Source organism: Branchiostoma lanceolatum, chromosome 2 (genome assembly GCF_035083965.1).
Source record: "Branchiostoma lanceolatum isolate klBraLanc5 chromosome 2, klBraLanc5.hap2, whole genome shotgun sequence".
Classification (NCBI taxonomy): Eukaryota; Metazoa; Chordata; class Leptocardii; order Amphioxiformes; family Branchiostomatidae; genus Branchiostoma; species Branchiostoma lanceolatum.
Window position 1 is genome coordinate 24,875,035 of NC_089723.1, and position 22,646 is coordinate 24,897,680.

The window sequence follows — 22,646 nt, forward strand, 5'->3', positions numbered from 1 at the left end:
CGCTGACAAAAAAACGCTGTGACCTAACCATGAGCACACCTAAAGGTACCCCCCCCCCCCGTTGCTGGCAGCTGCTTGTTTATTTGTTTGCACACCAAGAAAATCTATGATACATAACACGATAAACAATACATAAAAATAGGTTCATGAGCTTATACTAGGCCCTCCTTGTCTATACTTATCAAACTTGATTACAAATCATGAATAATATAGCAAAGTAATACTAGTACATGGTATGAGTTAAAATTAGATAAGAACTGAACATGTGCCTCTACTACAGTTTGGTTTGTATGATGGGTTTTCAGTGCACTTTTAAACGTCAGAAAAGAGGTGATTGTTTGTATATTTGTCTGAAGACTGTTCCATATTGTGCCGGGGCACGCCGGGAACCCTGCAGGGCAGCGTGAAGGAAACTTTTTATTAATGAACACGACAGCCGGTACCCCCAGACGTCAGAGCCCGACCGGGGCTACATCCCCGACGGGCACCGGCGCAAATGTGACCGTAGCATTACATTGTAACGTTACAGCATGTTGAATATGGTGCGTTCTATAGGCCTACAGCAAGTGACGCCTAACAATGTACTCAAATTCTTGGGCCGATGATTTGAACATACAGTACTATTGGCGTACAGAGGCCCACACAACCACAGTTGTGAAGTGGGAGGGAGAACGATCTGACGTGAAACTTCTTCCCCGCACAGTCCCAAAGGATTCAACAACATCCGGGCTGTGGGCGTTTGACTTAGATGATTACGTCGACAACTATCTTATCAGTTTTCTTCCCGCTACAAAACAGCCGAAAGGCGCACGGTGCGCCAGGTACTACTACGGCGCACAGGTCGGCAGCACAGCGCCAGCGCGGCACAGGGCAGCAGCACAAGACGGGGTCTACGGGCAACGAACAGCAGCTGGACAAGGAGATAAGCTACGTAATGATGACTTCCTTGCAAACGATCCTGCTTCTGACTCTGGTTTGTTCTGTTCTGTTCATTTCCACGGTAAGTTTCTGCGTTTTCTGTTCTCTAGACATGTTCACCTACTCGTTTCTAAGGATCAACAAATTTGAACATGACTTGTCGACCAGAATAAGGTTAATAAATAACTGATTTCATTGCTCCATTGATATGACATGTTTGCTCTATACGCGGTGAAACACTGATTACACCCCTTTCCACTAGAGGCTGCGATCGCCCTGCAACCGCTGAGCGACCTAAGATTCGACATATCGCTTTTACATAAAGAACGGATTGTTTTACGTTTTGTGCTGTTTGTTGACTTTTAAAATCATACTTCTGAACCTTGCATCATATTCCAATCATCAAAATCAAGGGTCTCACAAATCCAACTTTGGCCACTGTAAGATTGCCGTCTGGTAGAATCTGGACCTAAAGCATTTCTGATAGCAGAGCTTCTGTACCTAATGTAAAGCGGATAGGACGGTGTACATTCTGTACATTCCCGCAGATATCACAAGTCCACAGAATGATATTCCTACTTGAACTTCATGAGTGCAATCTATCATTGATCCCAAGCCTTAACTGCTTCGTGTCTTACACTGAATTTTCCCAAAACTATCAACCGACCTGAAAAATCACTCTAGTGACGCTGATGAAGAGTGATGGATGTCACTCGAAACGTCCGGAAGTCATGTCTGAATCTTATTCAGCTGTATTTATTGAATTGTCTTTTGAATTGATGTTGTTTACCCGGATGTCTAACCTTGATCAACGTACATAAAAAATGCTTTGGCTTAGTCCAGATCCTGGGAAACGGACCGCGTTGCAAGCAAACAAAAGCGACAAAGGTTCAGTATTTAAACCCTAAGTTCCTACCATCCAAAACGAAAGTCAAACTACAATCAAGAGGAGACTGAGTGAGTTTGAATTGTAAAATTGCACATTGATGTTAACCATATGCCAAGTTCAGTTCAGTTCACCTCAGTGAGGTGAGGTGACACCAGTGTATCCATAAATGGTAGAGCTAAGTTCATCATCGAAAAGTCCATACGCCATAACGTTTCCAAACCACCATCAAGCACGGCTCAACGACTGACCAACCCATTAACAGATTCTGTTATTCTTTCAAATGCTTTACGTGACTTCATGTTTGTGATCAGTGTCTCTTTTCATTCATTGCTGTGGTAATTTTGTATCTAAAGATGATAAGAATAACTAGAACGAACCGGTTGATTTGTAGTTTCCAACGATATTGTAATGAGCATTGGACATAATTTGTTGGCCCAATGAAATAAGAAATTATTGTGACACATTAGACATATTTAAAGAAACTGAAACTGAAGCGGTATCTATGTAGAGTGATGGATGCCACTCGAAACGTCCGGAAGTCATGTCTGAATCTTATTCAGTTATATTTATTGAATTGTCTTTTGAATTGATGTTGTTTACCCGGATGTCTAATCTTTTTATTCATTGCTGTGGTAATTTTGTATCTAAAGATGATAAGAATGTAACTAGAACGAACCGGTTGATTTGTGATTTCCAACGATATCGTAATGAGCATTGGGCGTAATTTGTTGGCCCAATGAAATAAGAAATTATTGTGACACAGCATTAAACATATTTAAAGAAACTGAAGCGGTATCTATGTAGGACTCATTAGACAAACCCAGCATTCATAAGAATTGTTGTGGTCTTTTGGGGGGATCTATTTTGAATCTTAAAGACTACCCATAAACGACTCTACCGACTGTAGAGGAGTGGACCAAATTCAACTGCTTCTAACATGTCTAAGAGGTAATTTATAGCGGAAAAGACGATAAACGGTAATGAATACATAAATAGGGCCATCTTTTTGATCTGTCGAGGCGGCCTTTGCTGGCTGTGCCGCTTACGAGCAAAGCACTGAAAGATAAAGCTGATGAGCCTTCAACGACTTATCTACCTTATAGGGAATCAATCATTGCCTGTATCACCGTCCTGGTTTGAGTGTCAGTAAAGGTTAGTAACCTCTAAAAGGACATCGATAGTCCAGCACTTACATAAATTCAAAAAGTAGCATATACCAGGTGAACGTCACCCACTGTGAACTCACTAGTCCCACTTACCTAAAGGAAAGCTGTAAATCTGGCTACTCCATTCTCGATCGTCCCAAAGGTCTTTGTTTTAGACTTTCCCAATTGGAAAGCCGAAATACAAAGCTTTGTTGATGTACGTTTTAAAGGTGTGGTCGCCAGACGACTAATTGCGAAGAATACATGCATTATGATTCACCTGGAGATGAGAGAATTTACAGGACAGCAAATGGAAGAACAAAAAATACATTGACATTTATGTACAAAGAATAGCAGAAAGTTCTCGAAGTGTAAAAGAAGTCGAACGTCAGCCTTACTTCAAAGAAATGGCGCCCGTCAGGTAGTTTGCTGCAAAAGATTTTAGCACCAAGCCTTGAGACCGAATCATTCATTATTAACGTGTATCGTTTGGTGTGCATTAGTTGTCTTTTGTAGCAACATTAGACGATATCTTCAAGACACTATTCTTCAGGTTCCCTTGAAATCCTATTCCTTTTTGGCGACATGCGTATCTGGTAAAATAACGGATAAATAAATAAATAATAACTACAGGAAAATTTGATAAAGGCAATTACTACACCCCACTCTAAGTCAGTTTCAACATCTATGACAAACGTTTTATCCTTCATAAGAAATGAAATAATCAGAAATAATACACCGGCAACTGGAATGTCGGCCTGATTTCTGTGTACACTGCTGCTCAACCTTTCAGGATTTATCAGCAATTGCCGAAGTATGAAACAACTTTAGACATTTTGTACAATCTTGGTCAATGCGTATTGTCATAATTTTCAGGCATGGCGTTTAATTTAACAAGTTGAACTTCTTCTATCGCCCTCCAAGTCGACGGCTTTCAAAGATTCGGTTATTGGTTCTGATTTTGTTAAGCTTTTCGTTAATGTATCTTGAACTATCTTCTTTGACCATACACAAACTTGAGTACATCCATGATTGTATATTGTAAGGTACTATACCTGCTAATCAGAATAACAGGTTCTCCAACCTCGGCCTCATTCGGCGAAATCCTTTCGTAATGTAATAACCGGGTTGGATTAGGTTCTGAGGCTGCTGCAGTACTCAAAGGACTGGGATTGTAAGTTTTAGATCTCATTAAGATCACAGTCTTCTACCAGGGACCAAAACGTATTAGTACAACAGCAGCACTGCGTCAGATGATTGATGTATTACAGAAAAATCCTTGGTAATCTATCAATAATCATGACGCTCCTTGATGACGTTGCAAAACAATGCGGAGTAGGCAGGATATTGAAACCTTTAGTAGTGACAGCTGAGTGTCTACTCATGTTAAGAGTCCCCGAGTCTCAAGAGAACAGCGTTCACCTAATTATCAGAAACGCCAAGACAGTGAGACTCCAGAGAGTCGTTATTGCTATTCTGTGATGAAACATGAACTGAAGGACCATCAGGGTGCTGCGTCAGTACAGAGCAAGTCATCAACAAATGAAATTATCAAACGCTAACACGAGTGCGAACTTTCTAACGTAATGGCTTTCTGGAGACATCGTACATAACTCATCAAGTCAGAATGATTCTTTCGAAGCTTTGGGGAATCTACTGCGTAATAAACCAAGCATTAACGCTTCTGTGATGGTGTATTCTAATTGATATCTTTTTTCAGCAGTTGGAAGACGCATTAATCATCTCTGAGAAATCAAGGGCTGTAAAAAAGAATATATAAGAGAACGGTCTACGTAAGCCTCCTACTTGTGCATGCACGAAAATTGACTTCTTTGTCTGTAGATCCATGTAAACCCATGCAATCAAGATGCTATCTTTATGGGGATCAGTATAGGCTCTCCAAGCTTTTAAATGTTAACAGATTCCAGGGGGCATTGTCAGCTGGTTTTGTCACTCTAGCGGGACAGCTTGGAAAATTAACCGACCATGTTTTAGAAAGGCCAATGATATCCTAGCTTGATAGATAGAAGTATAGAATATTCTGTTTGGGAATAACTATTCCATCAGTTAGGTAATGTGGGGGTCATCGTTGGTTACTTCAATGTATTTACAAACAATACTATAGACATGTACTCTTGTTCCGTAATTTTTGTTATCAAGTTGTCTAGGTTGTCATAGTATACTTTTTATTAGGAAGTTGTCATCTTTGTCGTGAAAAATACGTTTTTCTTCATGTTTGAGCATGAATAGTGAAATATCACGTCACCAATGAGGAACCGTATGAAGACATGCTAGATTCCATAACAGTTCACTGAGAATGTAATTTACCCTTCCTAGATGATCAAAGTTTGCGGAGATCAAAAACAAAACTAATGGTTGCTTCAATTCATTTGATGTGTTCAGAGCAAAGCAACTAGAGCATAACACGTCTGACATCTGAAGCAGTGTGCGGAACGTTAATTGTTGTCCCTATTCATACTTGGAAAGATAACCAAGTTACTTGGTTGTGTTCATCTTGGCTAATCAACCCTGAATTTATAGAAATCTGCTTATTGTATGCAGACATAGTGCATGTGGCTTCATTAAGTTGCATGGACACTTCAGTAGCTTTTCTCATTGGGTCCATCTTCATAAAGCATTTACATGTAATCTACCTTGAATATTGTCATAGAACAAATGGCAACAGCTATAAACGTCTGTTAATCGGGCTGACCAGCCTTGTGGTATTCAGACGCCTGAGGCGATTGAGAGTGATTACGTCCGTCATCCTGCCAATACCATTTATCTCTCGTCACCAGCTTTTCTGTCGGTTTTGTTAAATTGCTGCCACAGTTCATCACACAGGAGCTACTGCATCAAATGGAAGAAAAGGGGCTATTTGTTGCCGCGCGAAGCATCCCAGTGTATGAGGTCGCGGACCTTTAATGTCGTTAAATCAGTGAAAAATGACGACGAGTTTATCTTCATATGAGAGCTCTCTGCTAACATTTCATGTTGTCGCGGCACCTCCGCGTAGTTGGAGGACGCATTGGTAACTTCTCTTTGGAACACAGTGGAAGCAAAGTCGATGTTGACCTGCGTGTCTATCAGCAAACAACAGCTAGCTACGAATTATATATGACCTAAAGGCATTCTTCCCACACAGAAATTTGAAGGATGCTAGGATATAAAACTCCATGGAGCGTGCCGTCGACCTGTACGCCTCCTGGTTCCTTTGTCGTGTTTCGTTGTAATCTTCAGTGCGAGTTAGCGGCACATAGGCAAGGTGGTTAAGCTATCCGAAACACTCCATTTCCGTTAAAGTGCTGTCAGGAGAGCGGAAGAGTCACAGCAGTAGCAAGGAATCAACATGTAACGATTCTGATGGAGGAATATAGAAGAAGAGTTTTGCAATCGATCAAACACGGGATCGTGAAGTTGCATCCATTCTTTGCATTCTTCACTTGTTTTCTTGAGGATCATCTTCTCAGCAGGCTCATAAACATTCGAAATGCTGGATGAATCGTTTTTGTTTTTCTTTGTTTCCTATGGTCGCGGTGGGATCATGATGACACATGGGGCAAGCAACATATTTCGTGTTGCTTTTCTAGTTTCGTGCTGTTTCTCTAGCAACATCCTGGTGGTTTACAAGGAGAGGTTTTTACATTGGCCCCCTTCACCCAACCGTGCTTTGACTTAAACGTCCGAATATGTATCTAGGTGTCCATAGAACGTTCATCCTCTATCAATATTTGAAAATGTCGATGCTTGATAAAATCAAGTAAACATTTCCGCCTAGATAAAGTTGTGGGTTCTGGACATGTAAAATCTGACAAACGATGCCGAGGTAAATGCTTGTACAGTACAATCTTCGAAATAACATATCAACACGGTTTGATTCCCCATTGTCTGTTACAAAGCAACTGCAAAGTTTTAGACAATGGCATATTCCTTCAATGTATACGGGCTTAGCTATAGTGATGACAACTCTGCAATATCCTCAAATAATGTAGTCTTTACATTCAAACAGATCCCCCGGTCTTCCCGGGGACTTTCATTTAGTACTCTCTCAAATCACCCATCGTGTTTGACAATCTCCCAGCGGACACAAGGCCTGTCGTGACAGCCAAAGAGGGTCTAACGTTAAACCAATTACTTTTACTCCCCCTCCCCTTGGCGAAGGTCGTATGAGTGCACCCACTGAGCTCGGTGTGTTAGTGAGCACCCGACATTACGTATTCCAGACAGTGTTCATCATGTTTATGCTTAAGTTATGTCTGTATTCTTATGTCTCTCTAGGTATACCCGTTTTGTAGGTAAAAGACAAGAATTGGAGTGCATTTCTCAAGGCACTCCATAAGCACTGACTTAAATTACGAGCTCAGATATCACGTCGGATATAAACACAAAGTCCCAAACTATTCTTTTATTCATTGATCAATATTCACTGTTCAATCGTTGTTTTGCAAGAGTATTCGTGCTATCTTTTGTCTGAATTTCATGAAGTGGCTTAGATTTCTTCTCGATAACGATGTTGATGTGTAAATGTGCAGATAGACCTACAGATACTCTCAAAGCAGAGGTTAGGCTCCGACTTGTATTGGACGTCTTTTTTTTGCGTTTTTATCGGGCCTGTATTGGCTTGTACTTTTGTGCCAGGCTTCCTTTCCGTTGGCTGGCGGACAGAAGGAAACCTGACACAATAGAAAGTTCGATAAAAGCGCTTAAAAATACTTCAAAAACAAGCTGGAGCATAACCTCTGATTTGAGAGTACCCACATAAACCAAAGTAGGAAGAAATGGATCATGCGATGTATGTTGAATGATGTCGTGCGTTCGATCGCTTTGTAACGTTCTGTACGAGACCAATGCATTGATGCACACTCGAGTGTTGAATACCCGACGAATGAAGCAATAGACCATTACTGGTAACATGTCAAGACCTCTGGGTCAACCATAGGCAGTCGTCAAAAACACTCGCCCGTCCGTTTCTCAGTCATGGTACACGATTTGTGATTCCCTGCTATAAACAAGAGGGATGTCCCCGTGGCTCAATTGGTTGAGCTCCTGTTTCCAATTAGTTAGTGACTTGGATACCCCCGGGTTCAGGACATCTCGGCTGGGGCTGCACTGTCTTTCGGGAGGGACGTAAAACGGGGGTCCCGTGTTCATGGAGGGCTAGCACCCCATCCCTGTACTACCCAGCTACTGATACACCAAGGAAACTTGTTGCCCTAATAGGCCACTAGGCACTGCGAGGATCTGAACGAACGAATTCGCACTGTCGAGAGGAGTATTTTAACGGTTGGGTTGCTTCTAGCCTTTGTCCTACTTGTAATATTGTCTGAATATATAGTCGCATATCTTGTAACAGGGCAATTCCAATGTCTGAAAAACGGAACTAATAGTTTCATTCAAACGATGTCCATGTGCAAAAAGGGAATACCATCCAGTAATACCTATCATCAACGTTAACGCTACAGTTAAAAGAGATGATATAGTAGAATCACCACTCCTTGATCACTAATCAGTGTTAAATAAAATGTCAGGATTGTAATAGGTGGTCTTATCATACCAATATTGGCTTCGTGATCGGTATACATTTGAGAACATTATGTTCTTAACACAGGATTATAGACAGAATGAGAAGCTCCCTGTTTACGTTAAGAGATTACTATTTCATTCATTTGGGCATCTCCATAATCCACGAGGGACAAAATGTGTTTAGCCACAATACTGTCACGTTGTCGTAATAAGAAATAATAGTCTCATTCCGTTTCACGTAATTGCCATGCATATGTCTAATACATTGTACCTCTTCGTAAGCATGAATGAACTTTCATAGCCATCATCGTGTGGTTTTAAATGTATCACGTTCGAAAATAGAAACCCCTGGGGCCTTAACTCACAAGATTGTTATTTGTGCAGGCCTTTAATCAACGACATACCATATTCATGAAACAGATATATCTACGGTATTCGGATAAAAATGCTAAACCTCTAGTTTTCCGGTGACAGTCACATGTCACATAAATAAAGATCTAACATATTTCGAAGAGGTTTTTTTGTTTCAGTTTCAATCCAATTTCGTCGAAATGTATAATTTAATTTGTGACGATCATGTGTCGATCATGTGATTCAAAATGATCATGACTGGTAACTAACTAATCTGTTGACACAGAAATGGCCAAATCAAATCTCCTTACATTTGAAGTTGATATAATGTATTTCGTCATAAACAGCGCGTTGTTCTGACGGGAAACTCCATTTAGCCCTACGTCTTTGATTAAGTCGCTGATTTCTATATTTGCATCAGTGTTGACAATCTATGAGACCTTGACTTTTCAGAACGCCAGTTTCGATTAAGCTAACGCCATTGCAACATTTGTGACTTTCTCACTGAACATTAGCTCTAAAAGAAACAGGTGCAATCTTCAGCAAGCAACATGTTTAAGTGCTTGTTACGCTAGACTTATGTTGTGTAGATGCCAATTATCTGAGAGAGCCACCTGGTGCTCTCGGTATCAATGTCGAAAGAACACAGAATCACTTTTAAGACCTTATCTGTGCCGTCTGTATGTTTGTTGATCTTTATGATATTGGGTATGCGGATAGGTTTCGGCAAATCAAAGGACAGGTTACATTATGGCCCACCAAGTGGGTACCCATGGTACTGCAGCAGAACTTCTGATTTTCATGGTCATGTTCTCTTCAGTGGCAAATATCCCATGGGCTTTTCTGTGAAAAAGTAGTCCAGTGAAAAACCGTAGCTGCCAAGCTGACAACCAAGAGACTCTTTCACCTTAAGTCATTCACTAACTAAAAAATATTACATCAGGATCTTTGTACTGCTGAGCCATCCTAAACTTTGAAAGAGATAAATCGTATGAGGGATTCAAACATTATTCACGATAGTTCAAATTATCAATGTCTTAGTAGATCATATAAAATCGCAAAGGTGAGACTCCAACTCAGCAAATTCTGTAGTGATGGAAATGGTATTGCGGTTCGTGAAAGCGCGTTCATCAATGGTCATTCTGTACCTCATCAACGTGGTGAACTAATCTGGCTGATTGAAGCCTCTCTTGCTTAATCTCAACATCTCATTTGGCCTGATGTTTAAAACGCCGATCACCAGTCCTGGTAGCTCATCTGTGCAGATGGCTATGAGTCACTTCCCGGGGTTTACTACTTCTTACCGCAGTTTCAAACCAAATAACCCCAATATGTCGATGAAGGTTAGACATTTAGATAACAAGATACGCAATAAAACTGTTACTCAAGCAACTGGATAGATTTTGGAAACGGTCAGATGTTTCAACTTTCAGCTGGCGCCACCTTAATCTATCGTCAGTGACATTGAACAAGATCTATCGATTAGCAGACGTTTAACCAAAATTTAAGACAAATTTCAGATAGGAAACAAAACTAAGATAAAGTTGATGCGTCAGTTAGCTCCTGCTGTTTGAGCACAGGAGCTAATGCCGTGACCCTAATCTCCATCCCCCTTCACCAATTTACTGTTTTTCCTTCATGGCAAAGTACCAAAGTCCAATTTCAACGTTTAAGACAACATCACTGAAAACGTGTTATTACAAAGTTATCCCACCAGCACTGCTTTAAAGGGCCGTAACACACACTTCACATTTCCATGTAATCAGTCAGGATGGAAAGGGAAGTAGTGAGCCATCGAGATGTGCGTCACCGGATGCAGAAATAGTACCCCCTTCTCTCGCGTAACCTTTTCCGTGTTGAAATTATCTCAATAAGTTAGTTCACAGTTCAGACTGCACATGCGCAGTGAGATGCATTGTGGATGATATGTCAAAGTTGAAAGCCCCTGAGACATTAACAAAACGATGGACATGTCTGGACATGTTTTGAGCATGGTATAGACAAGAACTGTTTACAAGTTAGGGGCTTTCACCTTTGAAACATCATCCACAATGTATCTCGTCGCGCATGCGCAGTTTAAACCGTGAACCTGCTTATACCTGCAAACCATTCCTCATCTTTGCCAAGTTTACACGACTTTTTTTATTCATCGTTAAGGTATCTACTTAATACCTATGCACAAAACTTTGCTCCACAGTCTCAATAATTGGCTCACGGGAAAATGTCTGGAAACAAGCCGTAGAAAGTAGCGAGGTGCATCATTGCTATCGCCAAGGGGAATCTTGCAAGATGAAATCGATTCAAAGCTTCTAAAGCTAAGATATTTGTTACGGCGTTTGAGGCAAATCTGATATAACAACGATAAAGCAATGACAAATAGCAATTCTCTACAACACGAATAGATACAACAAAATAAGACGACAAAGCAAAGCAAAAGAACTATAACGATTTGATAAATTGGAGAGAACGAGCAATACGATACAACATTAGGCATTTATCATTACCTTGATAATAAGTCTTATAGCTTCAAACTCGTTACCAGAACATGTTGCCAAACATTGTGTCAAACGTAGTTGATAGATTGACTTGTGAATAAAACAGGTAGCTATGGTTTCTGAGTATTCGGGTTCAGGAAAAAGCCGATACCTTTGGCGCCTGGTCTTACGTGCGTGTGGTCTGCAGTGTGGGTAGAGTTGGTTGTTGTACATACTGAAGATTGAAGACTGAACTTGTATTACATTCTACAGAGCCAAGACGCCCATATCTTTAATAGGACGTATCTTTGTATCTTGATAGTGCGATTGTGATTTATATATGTAACTGCACAAAACGTGTCAAGGGAGTCTCAAGCTACATGAAGATCCCGGCCCCATCGGGTGCCGTTGCATCAAGCCTAAGCTACCCTTTGATGTAGCCGCTTTAATGAATATATTCTGTGGGTCTCGGTGATGCCGAAAGTAAGATTTAAAACATGTGGCATTTGTTACTCTTCATACAAATTATTGGTCGATTGTCTGATTGAGGATTTTAGATTGTAAGGTCTTCCCAGCCGAACATCAACAGGTGACAATGGATAATACATATGACCTTCTGAGGACAGCTCATCCCTCTCATGCGATCATATTAACGTTCGATTTATGGTTGATTTATTTGAACGCGTACGATATCTGCGACAACATTATTTTCCTGTCAAGCTGTAGGGCTGGGTGATAGTGATGAATATACCTTTCTATTAGACGGCGATCGCTGAGCACAAGAAGTATGATTCAAAAGATAACAAACCACACAAAATGAAAAGTTCTTTCTCTATGAAATTCGCCGAGCGATCTGTCTAATCTTTGGTCGCTCCGTGGTCGCAGCGCTGTCACAGCCTCCAGTGTAAAGGGGATGTTACCGAGTAAGAAGTGTACGTTATGATTGACATCTGCCTTACAGAGCCATGGATTGTACCCATTCCGGGCAGAGGACAGGCGTGATGAGACCCTGAGCGAGCTCCCGACGTACGACGACCTGTCCGACTGGGCTGACATGTTGTTGGAGAAGGAAAGACCAGCTGAACGGGTATGTAAAGCATGGTAACATAGAGAGAATAGAGATCCAACCAAATTCTTCAACATCAAAGCGTTAAAAACATATACATACAAAAAAAGGGCGTCAAAAATCATCTACACACACACACACTCACACACACACACACACACACACACACACACACACACAATGAAAGACAACGGATTCTGTGTGAAACGTCTGACCGTTTCCAAAAATCAAAGTTGGGCAAAAAAAGCTGACTTTAACATCTTCTTTGACTTTGCTCATTAGTATCCATTTTCCGATATTTTGATTCATTTTACGGCATGTATTTGCTCATTTTACAGCTGCTTTCCATGATTTAAGATATGGTCGCAAACGTTTATTTTTGGAAACTGACGAAAGTCGATGCTCGCGTGGATGCCATCCATATAATCAGGTCAGTGTGGCCTATTGGTATTGCAGGACAGGTAAACTTACGCAAATTACGTAGACACAAACGTGTGATTAACCCAGAAACTTTCAGTACCATAAGCCCAGAAGAGTTTTACTTCATCAACAATTTATGATGGTAGATTACTAGGCTGAGAGTTGCATGGGTAACTCTTAAATCGAGCTCAAACACACTGAGTTTTGTCTAAGCTGGGGGATTTGAGTACTCCATCATACGCATACCAGTACCTAAATACACAGACAACCAGACGATGTCAATAAAGCGGTTCTTCAGTGTTTGTATGATTACCTTGGTGTACCCTGACGTTCGCAGAAGTCTGGGTTAACGAACCTGTTTGTATGCACGTCACGTCTGACCCATACCAATATTGTTAGGTTCTTATCTGATAGACTAAAGGAGGTACAAGTGGTGTCATGTTCACATTTGGCTGGCTATAGAGCCTCAGCAATCAGTGCGATATCTCACATCTGCTCCCCTGGGCGTCTTTCTCCGCAGTTAACTCGACTTTTCCAATCTGATTAGGGTTGGTACCAATCAGACTGTTTAGGCAAGTAGAGAAAACTCTTTTTAAAATCTCCCCCTGTCTTTTCGTTTTAATGAAACGTTTTACAAATGTTGGAGTGCAGGCACGTAGAATTATGTGGTGAACTTCGAAGGGGACATAAAATACATTTTGTCCAAAGTTCCTTTCTTTTATTCTCTTTTAGTGAGCTGACAAATGCTGATCCCGCTCTTCTACAATCCACGTTAACAATTTACGATTTGCTCCAGTTTTTTCCATGACAAAAGATGCGACAATGCGGAAACAGATAAGCCCGTTGTCTCTCATTTGTGATCTAATTAATCAAGATAAGACATTAATGGTGTCACGACAGACTGATAAGCACCTGTTCTTTGTGCAACAAGCGAAGACCTGCTTTCTTTTGGTACTTTCAGGAATTTCGATCAAACATTTATCCAACATGGAAACCTCTATATCTAGATTTTCCCCTACGCATTCAGCATTCATATGTGCCCATAGACTTCTACATCGTATGACTGAATACTTGGTTTCATTATATAGCATATTGATGATTCTGTAACCGATCTTTATAAAGTAAGAATGCAGCAATGATAGTGACTCAAAAATTGATTTTTGTCAATTCGGTTGTCGACAGCTGGCATGACCCCGGGCTAGGCAGATCGAACGCTGTGATACAGGGTGCATCTGCTAATAAAATGTTGGTATCTGGCGTGAATGACGTGTTAGCCCTTGGCATTTTGTTGAAGATGCTCCGATTAGCCGTTTTACAAACGCTGGTAGTAGATCACTCAGCCAATAGTAAACGGTAACCCATCTATCAAGTTAAAGAATATGACAGGGATGCGTTCTTTTATGCCAATAGTTTTTGGTTGCCCGTTGAGGACTTAGCTGCAGTCTGAGCATTATATTTTTGTCTCTGTTGGGCATATCTTATTCATATCTTGCTCCTTTTCTGTCGTCCTTCCTCTCTTTCTACATTCTCTAAATCCCAGCCCATTAAAAAAGAAAACAGCAAGTGATAATTTGAAATCATTTGAAGTTGATAGACCTATTGCACAAGAATGCCTATTTCGGCATTCATGAATATAAATGATATAGTCAGGGAAGAACTTAATTCTCTTGGGTAACATATTTCTTTCTTTCGATAATGTATCCTAATACCATAAATTTTCATAGCTTTGCTTTAGAAGAGCTAAAGTGGTTCTAAAATAAGCTATTGGATGTAGGTTTAGATGAGATTTTGTATAAATCATGTAGCATGTATAGTGATTATCAATATTAGTCAGACGGGAAGATCTGTTTTAGTGTCCCAATGGGTTCACATCTGACACTTCCGCTCATAAATATCAGACTCTTCCTGTTATATTCCTACTTACGTACCGAGCGTTTCTCTATTTTTACCTATTGACATTGTAATATTACGTCAATATGGCAAGAAATAAATGGCCTTCTGGGTCACATTATTGCAGATAACGTCCGGAAAATTTACAAACCAACGTGATTATGTGTTCAATCATATAAATCATAATCATGTGATTATATAATCATTTTAATACATCATGTTTACAGTCTCACTGGCAAAGCAAATCGTCGTGAGGGATTGTTTAATTATTGACACAGCGAGAGTCAACAAATTCAAACATTCCCAATGGAAAATACACGCATTTTTATCCTGTATGTTTGATCTTCCACCAAACTTTAGTCCACCAAAAAGGATTAGGGTCTCTAAGACCTCTGAAAGCTTCAGCAGCATTTTACATGAAAGGGCTGTCCCTTTCCAAGGAACATCAAAGACTTTATCATGATTGCCAATCACGAGGACACCCCGTTACGTGGATGTCACATGATCGGGAGATGTCAGGCTGCCCTGCTTAACGTGTCTTCATAGGAGCTTTGGGAAGTCTCAGATTCAACCACCTGTCTTCCATCAAAAGATCAAGGCATCCAAACGGAAATTCAAAGGCTTTTAACTTTCTCGCAGTTTGTTTCCCTTGGCTATTGTGAAAACATACGACAGCTCGTACATTACCAATTGACGTGCTGGTCTAACTAGGAGCCCCTAAATATTCTTTTACTTCATTGATCGTGCCTTTGATCTTAAATGCATTCATCGTCTCTTTAACTGACTCTTATCGAGACATATATCCCCAAGCAGTTTTACCCATGTGTATGACATGTTTCTGTCAAAAAAGGGTAAAGTACTGAACAAAGAGTAGATAAAGTTGTACATCGGAGTGGCGGGTTTCTTATCAAAGCATGGCGGACTCATTGATTGTGCGCTTTCATTGGCAGGGCTCGACAGACTGGCTCACACGGCTCTCAGACAACAGTCCTCCGCCGCTAAACCTGAAGGACCTGGTGGTGGGGAAGGTGGATATCCAATTACATCAACACCTCTTTTGTCTAAAGCGTAGTTAAGGCAATAAAAACAATCCACACATTATTGTTTAGCTGCTGTCAGTTAATCAATGCCATTTTAAGCTCATCTATGTGTTGGATAAGAAGTGAAGTGAAGTTTATTGCTCAACAATCGTACATGGTACAATGTATGGCATGAAATCAACAATCTGTTCTACAAGGCTAATCTATCCTATAATTCTAAGTACAAAATATTTTCGAGACCAGTGTATTTGTTACAATATATAGTCATGTATTGGTAATTCTGTCTCGCTTTTCGAATGATTTATGGAGAAATTGACCTATGTACATAGATATAGGAGTCGGACATGACAACAGTACATAGAAAATATCGCTCTGTGTACCAGATAGGGTGAAGTTTGTGGTTGACAGCGCTAGACCTGCATGATGATGATAACTATTATTTAGGTTGATGATTCTCCTATGGTTCACTAGTCTTACTGAGTCACAGTACAGTTGATGACGATTACGGAAACTGAAAAAAACGTGTACATCGTCGTCTCTATTTTTCCAGTTAAGTCGCATTTATTTCTCCAATATCTTACACAGTTAGTTTTCATGGTAACCTTTTCTGCTCAAAGACGGCACAAGGCTTCTCACTGAAATTGATTGAAGAACAAATTTCGCTTTTCATGACGGTAGAAGCACAATGTACATGTAGCGTATTCCTTACTCCCTGGCTTCATATGGATTCGCTTTGATTTGTCACTTACCTCTAACGATGGTTTTGTCTGCCTGTTTGCCGCACCTGCCAGTCACGAAGGTTCTGGAACACCCCAATGGGCTCCAGCAACAAGGGACAGCCAATGGCCCTCAACCTGCAGACCAACTCCGGCAGACTGCCGCTGGGAGATCTGATGAAGGTTGGGATTTAAGTTTCCAACGTTTAGCTAGCTAACATTTTGATAGCTCTGTGGTTTAAGCTGAGCTTCTGGTATCTACAATTAACCGCTCAGAGACGCGTTTACCTTAGTACTGCTATTAGCTATGATAATGTAGTTGACCCTAAGAAAGTCACTGCACTGAGTCAACGAAGCTTCTACATTGGCATGTTTGCATGTAGTACGACAGGGCATTGAAAAAGTCAGTGATACAATGTACTGGCATAGTTTGAAAATATAGTTTATTACTGCTAAGGCTTGATACTTGTAAATAAGTACCTATTTTCCCAACCCAACTCGCAAGCCAGCATTTGAAAACTCTTTACCTCACGATCAATCAGTCAATCAATACGTACGTGTTATACTCTCAGGAAAAAGCTGTTGACTGTATCTTTAAACTTTTGGATTCCCATGTAATTTCCCACGTGTATATGGCAGATATCAAGGGGGGAATCAACCCTTTCATAGATATGATTAGAAGACTAGGCATATCATTTCAAACCTTTTGTTGCTCGGGGAAAGAGGAATTGTTATTTTCCTTCCACCTCTTCAGTCAAAAGGACCCATGGGACCACTGACGTGGCTGACCGGTGGCAGTTCTAGGCCGATGCCGGTGGGAAAGCTATTACAGGTTAGCACTTTTGTCTTCATTGTTTGCCATTAAAAAGTTAATGGTTTGGAGTGAATCCAAGACTCTGACTATAGCTATCATGAAAATACGTAATGATGCATCCCAAGGGGATTAACGTTGGGTAACATAAATTCGGGATTTTTCCGATAGTGGTTGACTGAAATCAATCTAGCAGAACAATAAACCATCCTTTTTTTCTATTATTCTGTCAGTATCATATACTATCTTTGCACTAATCATATATATGGTAGATTTTGTCTCTAGTCGTGCTGACACCATAATATTTCAACTTGAAGCTACCGTCCGCCGCACGCACAATGACGGTGCTGTCGGACAGGGGTGAACATTAATTCGGGAGAGAAGATTCGTCTTGAATATCTTACCGCTAATTACATTTTATACAGCAGCTATTCGTTCCATCCTTGGCTTGAGGAGAGTGCCATGGATACAGACGTGTCCAAGTAAAAAAAACACACGAAAAGACGGCCGTACCGCACACATCAGGCCTCTGGGAACAACCCATGTGTTGAATCGGTAGAACGTCACTCAAAGTTCACCCCCACCGTCATGGAAATTTGGACATTATTCATCGGGGCGTTAGCTGGATGCCGTAGAAATGGTAATACCACCATGTCCATGTGTTTCTGCTTGTGCTAAGAGCAAACTTTGAGGAAAATATCGCCATCAGTCCACTATCAAAAAAGTGTTCCTCGCAAACGTTTGTCGTCTGCCGAATAGCAGGATTCTGGGTAACGAATATGGCGGCGGGATAATTCACCGTAGTGCCGTAGCCATTGGTTGTAGCAACAAAGAGGCGTTTTGATGATTAATCACACTTAGAGTCCAGTTGTAGGTTAGCAAAAGAGATTCTAATAAGTTGTATTGTAAATAATTGTGTTGAGCAGGAAGCGGATGTGACATTTGTCTTATAAACCAGCGAACAACTATGTAGTATAGTTCTCCCACGAAGCCCTCAGACTGTGACAATAAGGGACGGAGAGTTTTTGACGTAGCCAACTTCTAATGCATGGTTATCGAAGCTTTTCAGACAGTGTTCTGAATACGTTAGTCTGTCAAGTTTGCATTTCTAGCGGTATTACTGATGTTGCATCTAGCACATATCCCTAAATACCCCGTTTTCGAAAAATCCCGAATTTAAGTACCCCGCGAATTTATGTTACCCAACGTTATATCAGCGTTTTAGATCCTTTGGTGTCAGGTATTGATGTAGATCTCAGTGACATTGCTATAAATTGCACTATAGCAAACTGCATATGTGTAATAAGGAATTCAGTTACGAACAGTGGCAAGTCATCGGAGACATGCTTCACTGAGAATTGCAAAATATCACTGTTTCTGTTGATAATATAACTAATCAACATATTTCTTATGATAAAGACACACCTGTGGACAAAACTAGGAACAATACCAAAACGTTCCTAGTGTACAATTTCCCCCTGTTATACATTATTGGCGTAGGTAGGTACGGTATGGCATCACTGCCATCACAGATCAGAAACAAATCCCATTGTTCTCTATTTGGCCTCAGAGCCAGTTTATTGACTACATCTTTATGGCAGGAAAGGCACACTGTCAGCAGGAGGGCGATATGCAACGGGGAAATAACGATACCAAAGTTCAAAACTATGCTTTTAAAACAAAGCCACCCAACTCGTACTGTCTGAGGGTTCCTTCGATAATGAGGAGGAGGGGATTCTAAAAGTTGGAGTGTCAGTACAATCCAGCGGAAGGTGACCAATTAGGTTAGCGAAAGGAGTGTATATCCCTCGCGTGTAGTAACAAAGTGAGATTTCATTCATCGACGTCTAACGAGGGCACGATGTCTGCCTCTGCTGTGCCCAGTTTGACCCTTCTCTGCTTTATCTAAATACAAATATTCCGCAACTCCTGACCTAAGTTCACATCCGAAGTCATCGTTAGTAGAACAAGGAGACCATTGCTTTCCACTTCAAGCAGTTAACTGAAAAGTTTGGACAGAATTAGGTTACTTTTAGAGCCCCCATGTGTAGCGGATCATTTCTCCGCATGACACGTATTCCCAAGTGCACAATTACACCCACCTTCGTTTCATGTACAGTAGACTGAAAAAAATCGACTCTTATGCAATATAGTAGGAAAGGGTTTGTTTTGCTCAAACTGTAAACCTAAAATCGATTTTGAAAAACGATGTATTCTATGAAATCTATCATTTCATGGTGGAGGATGCCTTTAGGGATGTATAGTCACACGCCGTCTACATTCTTCAAATAGGGTACAAATTACTTTAAGACGAGTTTCATCCTTTCTATAGCCTTTTCATGAGCTGGCGATTCCAAAGAAGGCTATTTGGCACGAAATTGGAAACAAGCTTTGGCGCAGACAATCCTTATTATTCTGGTAAAGCTATTTCTCAGAGAGCTTAAGTGAAGCAGTCAACAGTACATTGCGGATGCCCTACTACGAACAGCGGAGGACATTTGACATCTCCTCCAATTAGGCAAAGAATCTAGATTTCCAATTCATGGACGATATTTGCGTCCACATTGCATTTGGCCTGTTTCCTGGTAGAATAGTAACATTGAATGTTGAAGCTTGGGAAACAGTATGCGACGGGTGGTGCAATGAACAAACAGCCACCCTCGACCCAAATCGTACGTATAGTAGAAATACTAGTACGTTATAAAAATGAAGATGTTTTACATAAAAAGAACGGACATCGGTTGCCACGCCGTGTCCTGTCCTTCAATTCAATTCGAGTTTCAACTTTCTTCATACTATCATTCTAAAAAAAGTTGTATAGACTGCAAGGCATATAGTATCACTATTGTTTCTAATTGTTCATCTAGGGATTCAAATGAGACCACCTGACCGGCCGAAAGTGCAACCAAGCAGACCACCAACCACAGATTGCCTTGCATCGCAGAAGACTCTACATGGCGCAGATGTAATGTTTCACCAGACAGGAGGACGTGCAACAGACCATTTTAACTACTAGCTAATCAAGACTCATTCGAAAGCCGAACCCCTTACATCATAGATGGCAACACATTATATGTCATCACGTTTTAGACGATCGATTATCAGAGTTGTGACAAAAAAGGTTTCTGCTTTGGTACACAGTGAAGTTGAAACCATCAAAGATCAAACTTGTCGACAAATTGTGATTTGAAAAGCTCTAACTTTACATGTCGTCATGTCGTCCTGAAGTGTTCAAAAATCATGAATTTAAAGAAATCACAAAAGTCATATTTGTTGGTGACGACCTTGTTGTTGTTGTTTAGACTTTTAACAATTAACAACAAAATTATTCATACCCTTGACGAATAAATTATAATTAAAAGGCATATGAATGATTTTGTTGTACATGCTAGAAAGAACAACAGTTGCAACGTCTCGACATAAGCTTCCTTGAGAAACGCAATAAACCCATTTAAACAGAGTCAGGCATGTCTGACAAGAAAACAGCGATTGTGCAACATCACAAGGCATCAGAAATATGCATTACCGACATCTCGCTGACTCCCTTTTTTGCTTTGATCTTAAAGATAGCTGTTACTTCTGTTTTTGCCTGTGGCATAGTTTGAATTGCAGGATGTCACATATGCGGGTTAAGAATCATTACATCATCTTGTGGTCTGTTTTTGTGAACTTGACATTCTCGATAAACAGTTCCTCAAAAACAGTGACAATGGACATTTTGATGGATGAAGACTGAAACTAGTTTTGCGCTTGAGCAAAGGAACTGCCAGCCATACCGACAGAAATGAATATATAGCTCTGTAGATCGTAATATGTCCAATATTTGTTCAAACATAGATTTGTATCAATTATTAGCCAGATATATGACCGAGTTGGGTATATGTCAAGGTGGAAACCATAGCAGAGTGCGATTTTACATGTAACTATAGAAAGAATGACAGATGAAGAGATTGATGCAAAGTAAAGAAAATCTAACTGAAGAGCAGCTGGGATCTAGTCGTCCCTTGTGACATGATGTACTGGCAAACTCATACCGGATATTGTGTTGACATGCTTGCCACGCTTCCCTCGTGCTTGTGCTAGTCTTGTAGGTAGTAGGATTCGGTGCTTGGTGGGTCATGTGACTGCATAACACATATGAAATTCAATAAGCATAATAAAGCCTTGTCGGAACATCCATATAAAGTCTCACTTTTCGTTATACTAATTCCAAACTGGGGATTTCATATCACATGTAGTCATGTAGCAGCAGCAACATTTTCATACGTAAGTGCATCTGTTTGTTCCCTTGCAAAATAGTCCTCGGACATGAATTTGCAAATAAAATCATCATTAACATATATAGAACAGTTAACATGGAGCTCCCAAACGAGCTTCACAAAACGCATCTCATGACAGATTTACAGTGACATCAATACAGGAGAACAGGCGAAAGCACATCTACTGGCTACAGGTGGTTTTCTAATACCGAAGCAGTTTTAGTACATAGTCACCGATTCAAACGAGTGTTTGTGGAGATTCTGGAGAGTAGCACAGGAAGCAACAAGAGTTCGTAGACCTCATATCTCCATGGACTATCCTGTTTATGCAAATGACTTATGTATTTACATACTCAGAAGATTTTCACAATAACGCCCCTGCAGTTCCAGAGCAAGCTGCTAGGTGGTTCAAACCTACCTTACTTCTTTATTACATCACAAGCTATCAGCCACCCAAAAATCAAGACCATAGCACGTCCAGGTCAAAAGATACAAAAACGGAAGTTCTGCTGCAGTACCAAGGTCATATACCAGGGGGCCCAAAATCGACCTTGAACTTACCAAATATCATCGTAATCCATCAAGAGGTTCTTGAGTTATGCTGACTACAGTAGTGCGGAAACACAGACAGACAAACACACACACCCAAAACTATGTCTCCATTTTTCATGGAGATAACAATGGCGAAAGCATTTTTAACATACCCTGACATATACTACAGGATACTCAACGGTGAATTGGAATCTGTGTCCAATAGTTTCAGTGCATAAGACATGCAGGCCATCTTAACATGTTTTATATTAATTTAGTCAATTTCATTTCTCGTAATCTTTTCATCCTAACGTTGTAGCAACTGTGACCCTTAGAACTCAATCCCCTATCATGGTGATATAACTTGTGATGAAAACATCAAATTTTATGAAAATCGTCATCTCACATGCAGTCACTAGCGTGCCAGCTTTCTCCCGCGACGCAGCTTCTAGTTTCAGACTAAAATCATAAAAGGAGCACCTTTGCGACATTTAAGACGAAGGCTGGCCAAATAAACGCCAAGCTAAAAGCCTTTACTTTTAATGAATCCATTGCAATATCGGCAAGCACTTAAGCACTTATCAAGGGGACAGTCAAAGAATCGAGTACCAAG

General features: G+C 40.5%; 1 protein-coding gene across 1 annotated transcript; it reads left to right on the forward strand.

The window, feature by feature from the left end:
- The first annotated feature begins 635 nt into the window (after positions 1-635).
- On the forward strand, positions 636-20,510 carry LOC136428142 (uncharacterized). Its single transcript, XM_066417448.1, has 6 exons — positions 636-1,000; positions 12,262-12,387; positions 15,627-15,704; positions 16,508-16,615; positions 17,187-17,264; positions 20,111-20,510. Exons 1-6 carry the CDS (start codon positions 749-751, stop codon positions 20,120-20,122), a joined length of 654 nt encoding a protein of 217 aa, XP_066273545.1. The 5' UTR covers positions 636-748; the 3' UTR covers positions 20,123-20,510.
- Positions 20,511-22,646: the final 2,136 nt, after the last annotated feature.

Excerpts from the sequence above, each read along its gene's own strand:
- LOC136428142 (XM_066417448.1), top strand. The coding sequence starts at position 749 with ATGATTACGTCGACAACTATCTTATCAGTTTTCTTCCCGCTACAAAAC. Across the intron at positions 1,001-12,261 it reads CTGTTCTGTTCATTTCCACG|AGCCATGGATTGTACCCATT; the intron begins GTAAGTTTCTGC and ends TCTGCCTTACAG. Across the intron at positions 16,616-17,186 it reads CGCTGGGAGATCTGATGAAG|TCAAAAGGACCCATGGGACC; the intron begins GTTGGGATTTAA and ends CCACCTCTTCAG.